This window comes from Ascaphus truei, chromosome 1 (genome assembly GCF_040206685.1).
Source record: "Ascaphus truei isolate aAscTru1 chromosome 1, aAscTru1.hap1, whole genome shotgun sequence".
NCBI classification, from domain to species: Eukaryota; Metazoa; Chordata; class Amphibia; order Anura; family Ascaphidae; genus Ascaphus; species Ascaphus truei.
Window position 1 is genome coordinate 90,448,228 of NC_134483.1, and position 20,971 is coordinate 90,469,198.

Genomic DNA, 20,971 nt, shown 5'->3' on the forward strand with positions numbered 1-20,971 from the left:
ATCATCCACCCTCTTAATGATGCCCCTGATCCTGACATTCCTTCTGATCTATTATTCAGGTCCTCTTCCTTCTCTTTAAGATTTGCAATTCGCTCTTTAGCTTCTTTTAGATCCAGCTGCAGTTGAGTTCTGTGCTTCCACCAGTGAGTCAGCTTTGGTCTCCAAGGCGTCTGTACGTTCTCCCAATGCTGTGATTTCTCTCAATCTCCTTCATCGCTTCCGTCAACTACGCCTGAGAGTTTTGATATTCTGGAACAAGTCGTTTTGTGCTTCTTCAGGGGCTTGATCAGGCCTGCTTCTGACACATGCATTTTCTCCCATCTCCATATGCGAATCCCACTTCTTGAACAAGTCGGAAATTTCATTTAAGGCTGGTATTTTCTTTAGAGGAGAAAAACTGGAAGAGCACTACTGTAGGTATCAAAAAAGTAGAACGGAGGGTTCGTATCCCATAAAAAAGATTATTTATTGATCATGGAAAAACAGGGCAATGGAGAGCCCCACCAACGTTTCACGCTTCACAGAGCGCTTTCTCAAGGTATATAATATAACATTGCCCTGTTTTTCCATGACCAATAAATATTTTTATGGGATACACACCCTCCTTTCTACTTTTTTGATACCTACAGTAGTGCTCTTCCAGTTTTTCTCCTTCTCTACTAGCCTACCCCTTGGACGGAAGCACACCTGGGGACCCCTCACCTTTGGATTGCATGGACTGTGCAGCACTCAGAGTGAGTCAATCGCTTGCTACATGTTTTCCCGTTCAGGACTTTATTTAGACAATTGGTACGTTATAGGGCGTTATTATGCTCAATCTTCCTGGTGTTATTGTTAACAACAGCATCACTTATTAGTGAGCTTACCATCCGGGACTGCAACCCAGTACCTGTCTTCTATCAAGTTTATGTTTAGGGGTCCCCCCTACAAGTATCTGGTTATTCATTAATTTATCCTACTGTTGGGGTCTTTAGCATTACGCAGTCACATGGTATTTTCTTTAGCCTTTGGAGGCATATGGTAGCGACTTGATGTTTCTGACCTTTTGGGACTTAAATGCTGTGACAGGAGATTTCAAACCATTAATGTATGTTCCCCCTGAGCAGAGCCAGTCTCACATGTCCACTCATGTGCCCCCACGAAGTAATTTATTTTTAAACAAGCAAGAAACGTTATATAGACTGGAGGTTAACACCAGTGGAGTATTTTTGCCATAATGTCCTCAATTTAGGAACGATTGTTCTAAAACCTTGATGTATACAAAGCTCAATAGGTTGGCTTTATTTGTTTTTATACAACAGTATTTCTCCCCCCCCCCCCCCAATATATAAAAGTAGCTATTAAATGTCAATTAAGATTGTTTCTCTTGGTTTTATCTTCTGCTGTCAAATTTGTCTACATTTCTTGCAGAACTTTGTATTGCACATGCCTCCACTTTTACAAGTATTAAATAGTTGTTCATGCACATGTCAACCAGGGAACATATTCAGTATGCTATGAAGGTCTTCCCAGTGCTGGAGAAGAGTTGCAAATGAACTTGGCTGGAGATGAAAGTATCAATACTCAAATAAATGTAACTGACAGTCCTCCTGAAAAGTGAAAGATCAGATTTTTTTTTTTTTTAGTTTAAATGATTTTATAGTGATGCATTTTATTGATCAATAAATACAGGCACCTCAAAAGGATCTATAGACCAATGTGACTTACATCACAGGTTCTATTCAATATAAAGTAAGTCTATCTTCTAAATACTAGAGGTTTTAGATTCGTTTATTTGAAACGTCACAGCATTTCATGAATAGGGACCCTAGTGTATGTTTAGCTATAGCATTTGCTTCAGACCTTCCTTAGCATATTGTGTAAGGGCCAAAATTGAGGTCCAACAAGTGTGAAGCCATTTCCCAGTGGTAGAGAACATATTCATTTTATTTATTTATTTGAAAGGATTGATCTCTTTTCTGGCTCGGAGAATAGATTTACACCACATTGAATAGGGATGTTTAGTTATGAAAGTCTTCTCTCTTTACGACTTTTGGAACGTTGTCTGGATCAATCTTTACCAGCCGACTAATTCTGCAGCACCTTGAGTGTACATCCTTGGTCTTGGAAGCTCAGATTTCATTTTTCTGCTTAGACTGTTTTATGAGATAATGTATACATTTTGTTGATCCAGCATCATAACACATTTATTTGTATCTCCAACACATGATGGTAAACTAAGGACAAGAACATAGCACTCCAGCAACCATAGCAGTTATGGAAAATATATGATGCTTTGTAGATTGGATAAATACCTCCCACCTTGACTCCACAGCTAATTGGAATTTGAAGCAGAAAGCAAACATCACTTTAAAGTAACATATCGGGCATCTAATTAATGTTGTCCTTGGAGTGAGACAAATTACGTCATTTAGGATTCTGACCATGTTTTTAACACTTAAGAAGTAGACCACAAATAGATGTGAAATCTACTAAGCAGCTGCATATTTAGATGATATCAAGTTTGAATACAAAAATCACTTTTTAAACACGAGATGCTCTTTGCAATGACCGCCATTTTTTATTGCAAAATTCAAAAGGATAACAAAATATGTTAATGTCTTTTTGTAAGTCTCTTAGATATTTTTCAGTGGAGGTCAAATTATACAAGCAAAACTGCATTAATGCAACCATCATTTTCAGGATTGTTCGTCACTTGTGCATATTTTCCTGAAAAAAAAGGAAGAAGAAAAGTTGTTAGTGGCGCTGAGATCAACGAGTCACTGGTAGTTTAAAACTGAAAAAGCAGACTTGCAGCCGAGTCATTATCACCCAATAGTTCTAATATTGACACATCACCGACAACAAAAAATGAGGTTGAATATCAAGTATTCATAAAAGCATTGCCAAAGACCACTGCTTCCTAAAAACCTGTAATGATTGGCTAAGGCAAATGTAAGGATAAAGTCGTTAGCCTGTACAAGACATTCCACAAAGTCCCCAACACTATTTTCCAATGCAGCAGTCCCCATAATCAATTTAGAATAAAAACTGTGCTTCACCCTATTATCACAATACTTAAAAAAAAGCAGAAAAGATTGGGAAATTAAATGCAAATGAGTCAGTGTCACTTTTTACCTTTCTACCCATCTTAAACGGAGGTTTCCCAGCCACATTACACAGCTCTTACAGAGTTGGCCGATAGCCCCCGGAACATGTTGGCAATATTGCACCAATATAGAAATGACCGTAAGTCAGTATTTACATTTATTATTGTGATATTACTATTATGCATCCAGGAGAGTCATTTTATTTTAAGTCTCTTGCCCAGTATTTTGTTTGCTTTTGATAAATGCAGCAGTGTTACATTTACGGCAATGCAGTTATCCAAGCTGCTGAGCGATCGGTTCCCCCATTCATTCCCAGGGCACCAAATACAGCTGCCTATTTCAAAATAGGATGTGTTGTCGCTTCCTAAATAGTTGCTATAGCAACCTAAGGATACTGAATACATTAAAAAATTTAAAAAGGGCAGAGTGAGTGTGTGTGGGAGGGGGGAGGGGGAGAAATGTAGTATCATAAATATTATCTAATACTACATTTTTTGTTATACAGTTTGTGGTCTATGGTTTGTGTTGTGTTTTTGGACTCCCATTGAACAGATCATTGTGATAAATAAATATCGTTATCCCACTACATTTCTTAACATCGTTCCAAAATCCTACTTGAGCAACACGTACAATGTGATAGCAGCAACTCCCCCTACTTTTTTTCCTTTACAGGATGGAAACCAGAGGGGGTCCCCTGATTGCAGCCTCTTTTCCAGCACTGGGGACACCCTTTTCCCGAGATACTTACGGATATTACCGGGTTTAAATCCCCTATCCAGGGGGAAACCAAATAACTGCCAAAGCTCGCGCCAATAACAAAGCAGCAACATCTGTTGTGGCTTCTCATTGAACGGCCATCGAAATACCCTTTCATAACCAAGAATACCGGTAACTTCACTGGTAAGTATTTCGAAGGACTCCCTGGCTCCCAAAACATAAGGACTGCTGCTCTAAGAAACTGTGACATTGAAAACCCTACAAGGCAGCGCGGTTTCAGTCCTTTTGTACTTGCCTGTTTGAGCTTGGTTCTGCATTGCGAAGCTGGTAGCAGTTACAAAATAGAGAAATATTGGAAAGAATAGGGATTATAGTACATCTAATGGTTTCACAATATTGCCATCTTGGAATGTTACACAGCAGAGACAAGGGACCATAAACATCTAATTCAGTAGTAGGCAACATAATGTACCTGAAGGGCCACGAGTGCAGCACCGTACACATATACATATATGGTGCACAGGTAGAAGAGATGGTGAAGCTGTGGGTAATAAGCTTCTCTCCTCCAGTCAGATTCTTAATGCTGGCAGACTGATGAATACTGTCCCTCTCCTCTTAGTGACTAGCAGTTGTCATTAGGCAGCTCAGGGAGTGGGAGCTCAGGGAGTGGGAAGCAGCTACAATCCACACCAGCAACCACTTCCTTCTCTCTGCACTGGGAAGTGATGGCAGCTGGGGTGGCCACAGGTGACATCCCATAGGGCCACATGTGCCCACTAGGTCGGTCGCCTGCTTCCCACCATGGATCTAATTTCTGTATTTAAGATCAACTAATATTAACCATGCCTTTTATGTGTGTTTTTTTTTAACCAATTGGTTAAATATATTATTGTTAAGTACAGTTAACTCTTCCCCTCCTCCCTTTCCTTCAAATGTTTTTAAATGTCATTAACCAACTCCTAAAAAGTGCCAAATGTTTCTATCGCTTAATTACACGATTGTGAAACACAAGAGGTGGATACTATCTGGCATTTCTTTATTTCTAGCGAGGCTCTGCTGTTCTAGCATTTCGACCTTTACAGTTACAAGGCTCATCACATTTATGCTACATCGGGTAAGGAGTGCACGCAACTTGGGGACTTGCTGACACTATCTCCACCTGGATCTGGTGCTAATCGGCGTTGCCATTTATTTGTTCTTGTTATTTTCCCTAGGGCACCACCCCTATTCTATTCCCATATTGGAGTGCTGGTATCCAGCTCTCCTGCGTTTCACAATCGCGTAATTAGGAGTTGGTTATTGACATTTATAAACATTTGAAGGAAAGTGAGGAAGGGCATAGTTAAGGGTACTTAACAGTAATATATTTAACCAATTAGTAAAAATAAAAAAAAGCATGTTTGATATAAGTTGATCTTAAATACAGAAATTAGATCAATGGTGGGAAGCAGGCGACCTAGGGGGCAGAGTATGACATACTATCTGGCATTTCTTTATTTCTAGCGGGATTCTGCTGTTCTAGCATTTAGACCTTTACAGTTATAATACTCATCACACGTATTCCCAGGACATACTTGAAAACGAGAGCTAACTCTCAATGTATTACTTCCTGGTAAAACATTTTATAAAAAATAAATAAAATAATATTCTACACCGGGTTAGGAGTGCACGCAACTTGGGGACTTGCTGACACACTATCTCCACCTGGATCTGGTGCTAGCCGGCGTTGCCATTTCTTAATTACACTGCTACCACAGTGGCTATGTATAAATTCTATAAAACTTTGTACTCTACTACAATAGACACATTATTGTATTCTGCAAAGACGATTTACAGCTTACTTGTATAGTTTATCATGCAGAAATGTGGGAGGACAACTTACCCCATATAACTTTGCCTCCTTGTGTGACAAGACCAAGCTCGCTCACATTCACCTCGATGACTGTACCCTTTGTAATTACACCTAAAGTGGTATAAAGAGGGGACGAGGGATTCTTCTTTACGCCAAGGATAGGAAGGCAGAATGTGGCTTTAAGTTCTGGATGTGTTACGTGTGCTTTCTTAAAACGCAAGCCCTGTTTAAAAAAAACAAAAGAAAACAAAATATGGAATAAAATTAATAAATTAGAAATTCAGAATACGAGTATAAATGAGATTTAGGGTGCACTAGGTTTAAGCATGGTTTAGTCAATCTGGCTCTTCTTGATATTTGGGTACAGATAGACATCGGAGAGGTGCAAATGTTTGTATAAAGCACTCCCGACTGATCTTTTATTTAGCAGATTTACATTTAAAAAGTATTAACACATACTTAAAGGGTGTAAATTACACTTCCCGACACCAAATGCATTTGACAAACTCAATGAGGACGCAAATTTCAGGTTATGTTATGCAGATTTTTTTTGTAGATCCCATTTTTCAAAAAAAAAAAAAAAAAAAAAAAAAAAAGAAATAATTGTGAAGTAAACCCATTCTTGATTGTGTACTATGACCGCATAATCTAAAAACATAATAATTTACACACTGTATTTTATTGGATTGGGTTTATATGAGGGTTATAAATGGTTTGAACAGTTACATTTTATAAGGAATTTGTGCTGCTCTGGATCTCACCTACAAATTGCGATATTCAACTCAAATTACATATGTGTAGCTATCCTAAGCTACTAGTATATGTATGTATTGTATGTCTTTATTTGTATAGCGCCATAAAATGTACATAGCGCTTCACAGTAGTAATACATGTCATATAAATAACAAATATAAATAACAGATCATGGGAATAAGTGCTTCAGACATACTGTAAAAGTAACATTAAGGAAGGGATCCCTGCTCCGAGGAGCTTACAGTCTAATTGGTAGGTAGGGAGAACGTAGAGACAGTAGGAGGGAATACTAGTAAGTGCGTCTGCAGGGGGCCAAGCTTTGTGTCATGTGTCCATGATTATCCAGTGCTACTCATATGCTTCTTTAAGCAGATGTGTCTTAAGGTGGGTCTTAAAGGTGGATAGCGAGGGGGCTAGTCGGGTATTGAGGAGAAGGGCATTCCAGAGGTGTGGGGCAGAAAGTGAGAAAAGTTTAAGGCGGGAGAGAGCTTTAGATACAAAGGGGGTAGAAAGAAGACATCCTTGAGAAGAACGCAAGAGTCTGGATGGTGCATAGCGAGAAATTAGGGCTGAGATGTAATGAGGGGCAGAAGAATGTAAAGCTTTAAAAGTGAGCAGTAGAATTGAGTGTGAGATACGCGATTTAATCGGAAGCCAGGAGAGGGATTTCAGCAGGGGAGACGCTGAGACAGATTTAGGAAAGAGTAGAGTGATTCTGGCAGCAGTGTTTAGGATAGATTGTAGGGGAGACAGGTGAGAGGTAGGAAGGCCAGACAGCAGGAGGTTGCAGTAATCGAGACGTGAGAGAATGAGGGCCTGAGTCAGAGTTTTGGCAGTTGAGTAACAGAGGAAAGGGCGTATCTTTGTGATATTGCGGAGGAAAAAGCGACAAGTTTTAGAAACGTTTTGAATATGAGAGGAGAATGAGAGAGAGGAATCAAGTGTGACCCCTAGGCAGCGTGCTTGGGCTACTGGGTGAATGATCGTATTTCCAATAGCAATGTGGAAGGATGTAGTAGGGCCAGGTTTGGGAGGTAGTATAAGGAGCTCTGTTTTTGCCATGTTAAGTTTCAGTCGGCGGATGGCCATCCAGGATGATATTCCAGAGAGGCATTCAGAAAGTTTGGTCTGTATAGCAGGTGTAAGGTCAGGGGTTGAAAGGTAAATTTGTGTGTCGTCAGCATAGAGGTGATATTTAAACCCAAAAGATGTGATTAGGTCACCTAGAGAGAGTGTGTAGAGAGAAAAGAGAAGGGGTCCCAGGACAGAGCCCTGGGGTACCCCCACAGAGAGATCAATAGAGGAGGAGGAGGTGTTAGCAAAAGAGACACTGAAGGTACGATGGGAGAGGTAAGAGGAGATCCAGGATAAACCTAATATCTAGGTTGATCCAAAAAGAGGATCAGAAAAGTTCCCTCACAGTGGAGCACTCAGTGTGTGGAGTACAGTGAGTAGACTAACAATGGTCTAACAGGAAAATACTGATGATAGGTCAAACAGGCCTATCATAACCGGATTAGCCAGGAAGAAAATAATAAAGTTTTATTCAAATATATGGATTAAAAACACACACAAATCACATTCAAACATTAAAATAACCCCGTAGTGAAGTGGCAGGATAAGCAAAAACAATGGGTATCTTGATGCTAATATCTGATAGGATGCTATCCATAAACGTCTCAAATTCGGAATCTAATATTCAGGTCTGCAGGTAAGTATCACTCCCAGCCCAAGTAGATATCATAGAGCAGGCAAGTATTTAACATATCATTATTACCAATAGGTACAGTATTCCATATAGTAAAAATAGCGTAGTGAACCAATAGTTCAAATAAATGTTGTTCCCACCATGGAGAAATAATTGTGGATAGGTATCGCTGTATCGTATTCACCAGAAAAGACAAATGTGATCTTAGCTCTGTATGTCTTATTATTGCGCAATTGGTCGGGTATAACTACCAAAACAAGGCATACCCTAATATACCATGCTGTTCTAACGTGGGTACAGTGTCGCCACTACGATAGGGCGTATAACCGCAGCAGGTAGAGCACAATGAAGTATCAACCACAATCGGTGGAGCACAATAAAGTATAAACCACAATGAGTAAAAGGTACAATAGTGCATAAAACCACAGCTGGTAAACCACTATAAGCTCTGATGATGATGTCATCAGAAATGGCAGTGTCTGATCACAGGGACAGCAGAAAACTCTCCAGCCAGGCTTGTGTCAGCTACGGAGCTTATAGTGGTTTACCAGCTGTGGTTTTATGCACTATTGTACCTTTTACTCATTGTGGTTTATACTTTATTGTGCTCCACCGATAGACATCATGCAACACCTCAAAAAGGTGGAGGTTGTGGAGGCCTTCTCCTGAACAGGAGCGTTGAAAGGTATGAAGCTGGAGTGGGTGGCAGTATATTGTGTTGAGTATTTTATTGAACCGATTGTTTCTACTCATTGATACTACATGTAACACTTGATTGGTACTGATAAGTACTAGATATACCTGGGAAGCATGTAAATAAGAGTCATGCAACATTTCTACAAAATGATTTGCACAGTCTCTAAGGCTGGGGCTATCCTGCCTCAGACCACGCGGCGCGATCAGATTGCCTTAAGGCCATGATCACGCCCATATGATTCACGCGGAAGCAGGAGGGGGCGCGTGTTGTGCGAGAAAACAGTTGAAACTGATTTCTCGGCGTGACAGATAGGTCACGTGAGCGGTTCGCCCAATGAGGGCGAGCCAGCCCCGTGACGTCACCGACACGCCCACCGACAGCATCTACCATGGCCGAAAAACACACCCGCTTCACGCGGGTGACGTCACGGCCGCTCACGCCTCCGCATGGGTGAAGGCACTATGGACATGGCCTTAGACGTGTTCCCAAGCATATTTGGTCTTCCTACGTGGAGTATGAGGTAAATATTTTGGAAGAGATATATAGATAAATATATTTTTTTTTTAAATGAAAAAATGCACCCTCTACTAAATTGGTCATTGTATGTAATTTTGCGTGTTTACTTCAGTTGCATATTGCACGGAGCTGCATGCAACCAAATTGCATCAAAAAGCCAATTTTGCACACTTTGGAAATGCCACCAAGGGCTCAAATATTACAGCTAGATGCAAATCTGTGCAAGAACATCCGTTTCCCGCAGAAATGCCCTTATCACAGTTGAATAATTAGGCCCCTTAGTGGGGTAAATCTCTTCTTCACAAAATGTTATTGTAAAATAACATACCATTGGTCTGATGAATCTTTCATACTTTGGGGGTTTTCGGGTAAAGCCATCTCCAACAAAGCACACTTTGGTGACCAATCTTTTCCAGGCCTTCTTCTTCCTCTTGCCTGTGCGGATAACTTTCAACACTTCTGTTTCTCCTTGCGCCCGGACTTTGGGCAAAGGAACTTCCCATTTACCCTAAAACAGAGGAACATTTTGCTTGTATAGAACAAAACCAAAGTCCTGAACATATTGCATATGTATAAGGGAATGGGTTGGACAGTTGGGCCTTTTGTTTACAGAAAGCGATATTTGATGGTTATAAAAACCAGCGGTTTTACACAAAAAAGGTTCCCTCTTTGTACAAACGTTGTCCTCTTCTACAGCTACTTACGGCTTTTTCTTTTCGTTTCTGCTTGATCATGTTGGACAGAACCTTAGCGCGAGTCTGACCCTCTCTGTCCAGCAGATAAGCTGGCACAGCACCTTCTGGCGTCTTCTCATCATTCTTTTGTTTGGTGTTCCGATTTTCATGCATCTTAATACTGCAACAAATTGGGGAAATGGAGTTGGCAAATAGAAACAAACCAATAATCTTGCATGGTCTTGGATTTAATCCAGGAAACGCTATGTACATTAATGGCGCTATATAAATAAAGACATACAATACAATACAGATGGTTTCCAAACTTAGAACTAGATGTTCTGTGTCCCACACACAGCATTTGCATGAAAGATTTTTTTTTTTTTTTTTTTGGTGGTAATTAGGATATGCCACTTTGAACTGACCAAATGTTGTAATCTCTAGCATATGTGGAGAACTGTGTACAAACCCTACCAGCACAATACACTCTATGGCAAATGTTCTGGTTACTGCAATCAATAGCTTTTCAAAACAAGATATTAGGAATCATAACTAAACGAGTCCTTTAAAAAAAAAAAAGTACAAACACTTGACAAATATGCTAGCTACTACGATTTGCTCTTGTACTTTATTGGATGTAATATCAATATTAGCATCTTAAACAATCCACACAATTTAGGGAAAAATAAACCCCCCCCCCCAAAAAAAATTGATTAATAAAAAGTGATAATTTAAATCATTAAATCTCCAGTACTAGATGGGGTGTTAATGGTCCAAGGAAAGTAGTGATTTGCCTTAGTTACTAGATCATTTTACCTGGTGCACAAAAAAGTAACACACATTATTTGTACTGTACACTGCTATTCTCGTATACAAATGAAACAGAAAAACAGCTTCACGTTTTAGTTTTGAAACCGGTCAGAGCATCACTCACGTTTTCTTCATCTGTATCTTCTCAGAGTGGCGCTGCTTGTGGTACAGTTTGGCCTTCAGACCGATCATCTTCTTAGCTTTATGTGAGCGTTCATGTGCCTCACGACTCTCCTTCTTCCTTTTCTTTTCATGGTAATCCAAACGATAGCCGTACCGCTTACGGTGCAATTCGATGTAGTCATTCTGAGGCTGTGTGTAAACAGAGAAAGGGAGGCAATTAACTCAGACGCACAGAGAAACTAAAACTGGAGGTCAAATGGAAAAGAAAGAACTTTAACCAGTCTTTTTTTGAACAGCACACTAAAAAAAAAGGTATAAACATTTTTATTTAAATTAGATATTGCAGAGTAAATGAATACTTCAGTATTAGGTGCTAACTTTTATTTTTATTAGGACTAACAATTGATATTTTAAGACAATTTTGCGAGAGTTCTCCTCTTTCTCAGGTCGCAATACTGATTTACACAGATTACAGCTTAACACAGATGTAAAAGAAAAACAAGATAGCCATCTAAGGCCACGCTTATAGTGCCGGCGACCCCGTGCCAAAACAAATGCATTGACGCCGTCGCGCACGCTTATAGTAAGAGATTGCTCTAAGTCAGGGTTTCCCAAACTTTTTTTTCCGTGACCCGGTTATTTTTGAACTTCTCCTTGGTGACCCACTAAAATTTTTATCGCCTATACTGGCCTATAGGGCCTGCACAGACACACACACAGCCACTGATACACACACACACAGCCACTGATACACACACACACACACACAAAGCCACTGACAGACACGCAGCCACTGACACACACACTGATACATACATACAGCCTCTGATACACACACACGCAGCCACTGACACACACACTGATACATACATACAGCCTCTGATACACACACACGCAGCCACTGACACACACACACGCAGCCACTGACACACACACACAGCCACTGACACACACACGCAGCCACACAGTTACACACGCACACTGATACACACACACACACTGATACAGATACACACACACTCGCTCTCCCCTATACCCACACACACTCGCTCTCCCCTATACCCACACACACTCGCTCTCCCCTATACCCACACAGACACAAACAGTGAATTACAGGCAACGACGGATGTGAGTGACTGGAGAGGGGGCCAGGGGCACTTGGGTGGGAGGGAGGAAGGGAGGGGGACCAGGGGCACTTGGGTGGGTGGGAGGGAGGGGGACCAGGGGCACTTGGGTGGGTGGGAGGGGGACATGGGGCACTTGGGTGGGTGGGAGGGGGACCAGGGGCTCTTGGGTGGGAGGGAGGGGGACCAGGGGCTCTTGGGTGGGAGGGAGGGAGGGGGACCAGGGGCTCTTGGGTGGGTGGGAGGGAGGGGGACCAGGGGCACTTGGGTGGGTGGGAGGGAGGGGGACCAGGGGCACTTGGGTGGGTGGGAGGGGGACCAGGGGCACTTGGGTGGGTGGGAGGGGGACCAGGGGCACTTGGGTGGGTGGGAGGGGGACCAGGGGCACTTGGGTGGGTGGGAGGGGGACCAGGGGCACTTGGGTGGGTGGGAGGGGGACCAGGGGCACTTGGGTGGGTGGGAGGGGGACATGGGGCACTTGGGTGGTTGGGAGGGGGACCAGGGGCACTTGGGTGGGTGGGAGGGGGACCAGGGGCACTTGGGTGGGTGGGAGGGGGACCTGGGGCACTTGGGTGGGTGGGAGGGGGACCTGGGGCACTTGGGTGGGTGGGAGGGGGACCTGGGGCACTTGGGTGGGTGGGAGGGGGACCTGGGGCACTTGGGTGGGTGGGAGGGGGACCGGGGGCACTTGGGTGGGTGGGAGGGGGACCGGGGGCACTTGGGTGGGTGGGAGGGGGACCGGGGGCACTTGGGTGGGTGGGAGGGGGACCGGGGGCACTTGGGTGGGTGGGAGGGGGACCGGGGGCACTTGGGTGGGTGGGAGGGGGACCGGGGGCACTTGGGTGGGTGGGGGACCGGGGGCACTTGGGTGGGTGGGAGGGGGACCGGGGGCACTTGGGTGGGTGGGAGGGGGACCGGGGGCACTTGGGTGGGTGGGAGGGGGACCGGGGGCACTTGGGTGGGTGGGAGGGGGACCGGGGGCACTTGGGTGGGTGGGAGGGGGACCGGGGGCACTTGGGTGGGTGGGAGGGGGACCGGGGGCACTTGGGTGGGTGGGAGGGGGACCGGGGGCACTTGGGTGGGTGGGAGGGGGACCGGGGGCACTTGGGTGGGTGGGAGGGGGACCGGGGGCACTTGGGTGGGTGGGAGGGGGGCCGGGGGCACTTGGGTGGGTGGGAGGGGGGCCGGGGGCACTTGGGTGGGTGGGAGGGGGGCCGGGGGCACTTGGGTGGGTGGGAGGGGGGCCGGGGGCACTTGGGTGGGTGGGAGGGGGGCCGGGGGCACTTGGGTGGGTGGGAGGGGGGCCGGGGGCACTTGGGTGGGTGGGAGGGGGACCGGGGGCACTTGGGTGGGTGGGAGGGGGACCGGGGGCACTTGGGTGGGTGGGAGGGGGACCGGGGGCACTTGGGTGGGTGGGAGGGGGACCGGGGGCACTTGGGTGGGTGGGAGGGGGACCGGGGGCACTTGGGTGGGTGGGAGGGGGACCGGGGGCACTTGGGTGGATGGGAGGGGGACCGGGGGCACTTGGGTGGGTGGGAGGGGGACCGGGGGCACTTGGGTGGGTGGGAGGGGGACCGGGGGCACTTGGGTGGGTGGGAGGGGGACCGGGGGCACTTGGGTGGGTGGGAGGGGGACCAGGGGCACTTGGGTGGGTGGGAGGGGGACCAGGGGCACTTGGGTGGGTGGGAGGGGGACCAGGGGCACTTGGGTGGGTGGGAGGGGGACCAGGGGCACTTGGGTGGGTGGGAGGGGGACCAGGGGCACGTGGGTGGGTGGGAGGGGGACCAGGGGCACGTGGGTGGGTGGGAGGGGGACCAGGGGCACGTGGGTGGGTGGGAGGGGGACCAGGGGCACGTGGGTGGGTGGGAGGGGGACCAGGGGCACGTGGGTGGGTGGGGGACCAGGGGCACGTGGGTGGGTGGGGGACCAGGGGCACGTGGGTGGGTGGGGGACCAGGGGCACGTGGGTGGGTGGGGGACCAGGGGCACGTGGGTGGGTGGGGGACCAGGGGCACGTGGGTGGGTGGGAGGGGGACCAGGGGCACGTGGGTGGGAGGGGGACCAGGGGCACGTGGGTGGGAGGGGGACCAGGGGCACGTGGGTGGGAGGGGGACCAGGGGCACTTGGGTGGGTGGGAGGGGGACCAGGGGCACTTGGGTGGGTGGGAGGGGGACCAGGGGCACTTGGGTGGGTGGGAGGGGGACCAGGGGCACTTGGGTGGGTGGGAGGGGGACCAGGGGCACTTGGGTGGGTGGGAGGGGGACCAGGGGCACTTGGGTCGGTGGGAGGGGGACCAGGGGCACTTGGGTGGGTGGGAGGGGGACCAGGGGCACTTGGGTGGGTGGGAGGGGGACCAGGGGCACTTGGGTGGGTGGGGGGGCACTTGGGTGGGTGGGGGGGCACTTGGGTGGGTGGGAGGGCACTTGGGTGGGTGGGAGGGGGGGCACTTGGGTGGGTGGGAGGGGGGGCACTTGGGTGGGTGGGAGGGGGACCAGGGGCACTTGGGTCGGTGGGAGGGGGACCAGGGGCACTTGGGTGGGTGGGAGGGGGACCAGGGGCACTTGGGTGGGTGGGAGGGGGACCAGGGGCACTTGGGTGGGTGGGAGGGGGTGGGGGGGCACTTGGGTGGGTGGGAGGGGGGGCACTTGGGTGGGTGGGAGGGGGGGCACTTGGGTGGGTGGGAGGGGGGGCACTTGGGTGGGAGGCAGTGACTGGGTGGGGTGACTTACCTTGCCGCCGGATGCTTTCCCCTGCTGCCCCCGATATCCCCTGCTGCCCGGGACGGGAGGTGGGCTTGGGGGGACGGGAGGTGGGCTCGGGAGGGGGTGCCACGGGAGGTGAGCTCGGGAAGCTGGCTGCGGGGGGAAGCACGCCGCAGTAGGAGCTTGAACTTCCCCCTCCGTCCCACGTAACGTGCGGGCCGCAGAGGAGCTGGTACTTCCTCCTCCGTCCCACGTTGGGAGCGGGGGGGGGGGAGGAAGGGAGCAGGCCTTGCTTGCCCTGCGCAAGCGCGCGGAACCGCAGGGGGAAATTGCCGGCATTTTTTTTAAATTGAGCAGTGGGGACGGGAGACACCGCGCGGCCAGCCTTGCTGCGACCCGGCAATTTTGGTGCCGTGGCCCGGTGCCGGGTCGCGACCCACCATTTGGGAAACGCTGCTCTAAGTAATTTAAATTAGATTTTACCAGCAACAGCAGCGTCGCTGTAACTAAAAGCGCGGCCTAAGGCAGATGAGGGAGTCGACATGTTGCTACTTGGTGTCATTTATGGTACGGAAAAAGCCATATTATAACCATCAATTATATATTTCAACTCCTTACAGATAACAGGAATACACAATGTTACTACATTATCTAGCAGGGTACTTAAACACTTGCGATACTGCTCAAAGAATGGCTCACATTACGTATTTATAATACAATTAAAGCAGCAAATCATGTTTGTAGTTATATTACAAGCCCCATAGGCCACTCTAAGGCCGAGCTCACACTGCCTGCTACGGCCGCGCGCACCTCTGCCGTGCGCTCCTGCAGCCCAGTGATCTGTGAGCTAGCTGCAGGAGTTGAGTCGTGGCGAGTGATGAACGGGTCACAAAGCTGGTTCGTCTTTATTGACTGAATTAGCTCACGTGACTTGACTGCAGCCCGAAATTTCAATTTGGGTTGTGGTGGCAAAATGTCGCAAACCAAAAGATAGTACCAGCACTCTCTGTCTCACAGCTACAGATATAAGCGAATACCAGTGTAGGGAATATGAATAATTTAATGACACTAATAATAAACTGAAAATATAGCAACAATAGCCAAGAGGCCAATGCAAGAATAAATATCACCATAGAGAAAATCAAAAAAATAAAAGGGGGTAGAGGGGAAAGAAGGAGAAGGGGAAAAAACACAGAAGAAAAGCAAAAAAATCACAAAAATGGAAAAAGGAAAGCAAACTAGGGGGGCGACGTTTCGAAAGGGTGACATCTGGCCCATTCCCCCTGGTCCCAAAAGGGTCCCAGAGGTACTTCCCTAAGCCTTCCCTCCCCACTGTCAAATAATCCCACACTCAGCTAATGATATAAATCTAAAGTCTAAAGAGGGCAAATCACATAAGCAGATATCAAATATCAAACAATAAATGTAAATACAAGACTATTGTAAAAGACACAGAACATATGCAGATATCAGATGTCAATCAGTGAATAAGTATAAGCAAACCCTCTTCCTGGTGCCCTGTCGAGTGCTTGGGCTTTGTCCCCAAATACTCGACAGGGCACCAGGAAGAGGGTTTGCTTATCTTTCGAAACGTTGCCCCCCTAGTTTGCTTTCCTTTTTCCATTTTTGTGATTTTTTGCTTTTCTTTTGTGTTTTTTCCCCTTCTCCTTCTTTCCCCTCTACCCCCTTTTATTTTTTGATTTTCTCTATGGTGATATTTAATCTTGCATTGGCCTATTGGCTATTGTTGCTATATTTTCAGTTTATTATTAGTGTCATTAAATTATTCATATTCCCTACACTGGTATTCGCTTATATCTGTAGCTGTGAGACAGAGAGTGCTGGTACTATCTTTTGGTTTGTTAGTACTTCTGAAGGGAATTAGGGTCCCTTCCTGTTCCGTGCACCCTGCAACCTTGCTGAGTCATTGTGTCAGAGTGCTGTCTATCACCCCCCCCCTTTTCTACCACAAAATGTCGCAGCGTCAATACTGTACTTTGCCGCCACAAGCAGTTTCTAGTGTGACAATTCTCATCCAATAGCCTCAAAGAGTGTCGAACGTGCGCACTTATGTTGCAAGCAGTGTGAGCTAGCCCTTAAAGTGCCGGCGACGGCGCATCAAAACAAATGTATTGATGCCGTAGCGGGCACTTATAGTTGGAGCGACGGCTTGGTCCGATCGCTGGAAGTCACTTCAATTTGATTTTTCCAGCGACTGGAGCGTGACGTCAGTGGCACTACCTAACGCGTCAGTGGCGCGGCCTAACTTCGCAGAAACGTTCAATACCAGTAACACTAATACCAGAGAAATGAAAACATCTACAAATGAAGAGATTACTATCTAAGTGTTATGAAGGTTAGACAGTTCTATGGAGTGCAGTAGCACTCAGCCAGGAGATTTACCTCTTCCCTACGCAATGTATCGCAAGGGGGGATACGTACACACCTAAACACAAAAAGTGAGAGACCCAGGCAGGTCGAAACGTATTTTATCATAAAATAATGGGAATTTTGCTTCAATCCTAATCCTGCAGTGCACGTGGGGAGCTCCTAATCCTGCAGTGCATGCGGGGAGTTGTACCACGTGCACTGATCAGACAAGGTATCGCAGTCACTGCCCATCTCTCATACACCCAGTGGTGTGTTACACAGGTATTCCGTGTGGATCTGTGGTGTCCGCTCAGGACATATTGCCGCCAGTCCCCCAGCAGCATCAGACCAGGTCCATGCGCCGCCCTGTACCTCTCACACTCACCATGCTTGCGGTTCACGCCTCGCTGTGGCTGCACGGGTGGCCTCGCGGGTGTCGGGCTGCGCGCGCTGGTTGCGCGGTCGGTTGGTTCGGTGGTCGGTACGCGCGCGCTAAGAAGCCCGAACCCCACTCAACGAGGTAAGGTGGGAAAGGAAAGCCGCCCCCCTAACGACTTCCGCCACTTCCTGTTATGGGGGGTGGAGCGTGGGAAAGATGGTTCCGGTGCTCTTCACATCCAGGAAAGCCGGTGACGCATTACAGGGCAATTTACGCCATGCCGGTCCCACAGGCAGCCTAACCCCAATAGGCTGCCTGCGGGACAGGCAAGGCCGGTTAATTTGGCGATTACACGGGAAGAAAAAATAGAGGTGTTAGACCACGGAACATTAAATGCGGAGCTAAGTTTCCAGGCGGAGTCCATTTATGTTGGTAGCTATCGGTGAAGAGCATCTTGGGAAGGTCACACGTTGGGTGTTTTGGTGGCTGCGTGATGACGAACACAAGCGTAATATCCCCATCGACGTCAGCCTGCTAAGGGCGGAAGAGAATGGAATGGAGGTCACATGTGTGAAGCCTCCCATCACCCTGGAGAGGTGAGAAGAGGATTTGGGACAGGAGGATGCAACACACAATATCATTACTTACATGTATTCATGTTCTATTGTATTGTAAAATGTAATCTAACATGAATTGATTATGCACAAAATTACACGATCATTTGTTTTCCCAGGGAGAAGTCTTCCGGATAGTCTGAGGCTCCCTTGTTCATATAGGCACCGTATTGTTCATTCATGTCAATCTTAATTATGCAGCCAAACTGATTTTTCACAGCACTTTATTTCCATTTATTTAGACACCTATAGCAGCATAAAAAGTTGCACAGGTATGTAGTTACCATACAGTGTGACTGAAACTGGAAGTCATTATAACAATAAGAATTTGGGAGTTTCCACTAAGGCTGCATAATTGGGATTCATAGATTAACTTTTGTTCTTGATATTTAAAATATTATTTAAAACCAGAGACAGCACATAAAACACAGACAAAGCTCAGTTTTAGCACATCCAGTGAAAATCATACACGGTACAGTGCTTAAATATATATGTATAAATATCTATTAAGTAAAATGGTCTTTTAGTTTGACATTTTTGGCCAAAATTGTTGTAAGCCCCTGAGCCAACGTCACGGCAGACCACAATTCAGGGGTCTCTGTATTTAAAATATTAACATCATTATAAAGTAACAGTAACATTAACAATTTAACCTGCATGAAATATACATTAGTCTAAAAGTAAACCACTAACCAAATCTAATACAACATTTACTTTTTTTTTAAAAATAGAAACCAATTTTTACCCACATGAAATAAAATGACACGAGTAAACCTTAGTTGATGGTTTAAATATTCAAAATATTTGTTTTTCAAGTGCAATAACACGTCTCCATATTATCAATTTTTGTCTGTCCCTAACATTTAAATGTGGGCTTTATTTGGAAAGCTATTCCTCTGGCCTCTCCAGTACAAATATAAGTATAGAAACATATTTAAACTGTGTGCATCATTTTGCTGTTTTCTGCTATAGGAACTGATGGTTATGTTGTTTGTGTGAATACAAAGAAGAAATCATGTTGGCAGCTTTGAAGACTTTTTCTGGAAAGCCCTGCAACATATCTAGTGTGTATATAGAGGTAAGGAATGGTGTACACCAGTGGTTCTCAACCCCAGTCCACAAGAACCCCCAACAAGTCAGGGTTTAAGGATATTTCTGCTTCAGCACAGGTGGCTCAGTCATTTTGACTGAAACAGGGTAAAAACCTGACCTGCTAGGGGTTCTTGGGTACTGGAGTTGGGAACCACTTGTCTTGGGCAAATAACGTATCAGGCAAAATACTTTGGCGCACACAGACATTATAGATGTTTAGTGGTGATTGGTGGTGGAGTTATTGTAAGTAGAAGGAAATGTTTAAATTTGAGGTTTTTTTAACCCTCTCAGTGCTACAGCCCCATTTCTATGTGACATTTTAGTGCAGAAAGTCTCGTAACGAGCAAGAAATTCAGTTTTATTTATATTTTGGCAACACGCTTTGTATACATGGTTTTAACCAGAAAGTTATAATTTATAATCCAACTCCTATTAACAAGCTGAGCCATTTATCCATGCATCCTTTTTACAGTAATACATTGGAGCCAATATTATTTATAAAAAGTTTTACCAGGAAGTAATACATTGAGAGTTGCCTCTCGTTTTCAAGTATGTCCTGGGCATAGAGTTAAGATGACAAATAATACATGGTTACAAATACAGTTACATAAGTGAACAGGGTATATATTATATACAAGGTATTGCATGCACAGTTAAAGATAATATATATTATAGGCGTATGTAACCGTTACAGACCAGATTCAAATGTGAGACAGCTTAAGTTTTGAAAGAACTTAGCCTGGTGGTGGCTGTGAGAGTCTCCGGTAGGTTGTTCCAGTTTTGGGGTGCACGGTAAGAGAAGGAGGAGCGGCCGGATACTTTGTTGAGCCTTGGGACCATGAACAGTCTTTTGGAGTCAGATCTCAGATTAGTGCTGCATATGGTGGGGGTGAGGAGCTTGTTCAGATAGATGGGTAGCTTGCCCAGAAAGTATTTGAAGGCAAAACAGGAAAGGTGAATTTTGCGCCTAGACTCAAGTGATGACCAATCTAGTTCTTTGAGCATTTCGCAGCGATGTGTGTTGACTATGAATGGCATTTTTTACTGTCCTTTTATCTTATTTCTCATTTCAGTGTATTTTATACATTTTCTTGATAATGTGATTAGAAATTAAACCACTTTTCTTTCGTTATCTATAGTTATTCTATTGTATTTTTCGCTATAGGTCTGCCCTTAGAATACACAAAAAATATAGACGATCTAATAGAGGGAAGGGTAATACTTCTATTTTTTTAATTTTCCAATATAGCTCTGACAGTGTACACAGCTCTGTACATACAATTGTGCAGGCACAATGAGTTTCTGCCCTGTAGAGTTGCTTCCAATCTAATTTTGGTGCCAGAGGCACAGGTGGTCACAGGGAGCTGACACCATCTCTAGCTTCAAAAACATCACCACTTGGTTACTCCTTGCACCCCATCTTATTTATTATTAAGAATATTACAAAGAAGTCATTTGCTGGAGGAAGGGACCTTTGTGGTCCCGAAAGCTTGCACTCTTTAACCACAAGTTATTAAAGGTAGCACTCCTGCCTTACTTTTCTTTGTCTACGCTACGGGCTAACCATCCTCTTATTCGTGCACAAATACGTGCATAATACATGAAAGTAAACATTGGGAGAAGTCTCGGCCATAAATAACTTCCAATTGAAGTTGTGTGTTGGTAGACATGCAAAGATGGGAGTGTGTGGGAGGGTGAGTGCATATGAACGCAACACTTGCTTATTTCCACCTGAGTGATATATATATATAT

General features: G+C 45.8%; 2 protein-coding genes across 2 annotated transcripts in view; one reads left to right on the forward strand and one right to left on the reverse strand.

Annotated features, from left to right (window-relative positions):
• Positions 1–2,537: 2,537 nt before the first annotated feature.
• On the reverse strand, positions 2,538–17,694 carry NSA2 (NSA2 ribosome biogenesis factor). The gene is made up of 6 exons (XM_075591660.1): positions 17,520–17,694; positions 10,941–11,128; positions 10,037–10,187; positions 9,661–9,840; positions 5,689–5,881; positions 2,538–2,709 (listed from the first exon to the last, which is right to left on the reverse strand). The coding sequence occupies exons 1-6, from the start codon at positions 17,520–17,522 to the stop codon at positions 2,642–2,644; spliced, it is 783 nt and encodes a 260-aa protein (XP_075447775.1). The 5' UTR covers positions 17,523–17,694; the 3' UTR covers positions 2,538–2,641.
• The window catches only part of GFM2 (GTP dependent ribosome recycling factor mitochondrial 2), a 31,192-nt gene continuing 27,711 nt past the window's right edge, over positions 17,491–20,971 (forward strand). Inside the window, exons 1-2 of the mRNA XM_075591624.1 lie at positions 17,491–18,109; positions 19,100–19,205. Coding sequence (XP_075447739.1) covers positions 19,143–19,205 — 63 coding nt within the window. The 5' untranslated portion in view covers positions 17,491–18,109; positions 19,100–19,142. The remainder of the gene's footprint in view (positions 18,110–19,099; positions 19,206–20,971) is intronic.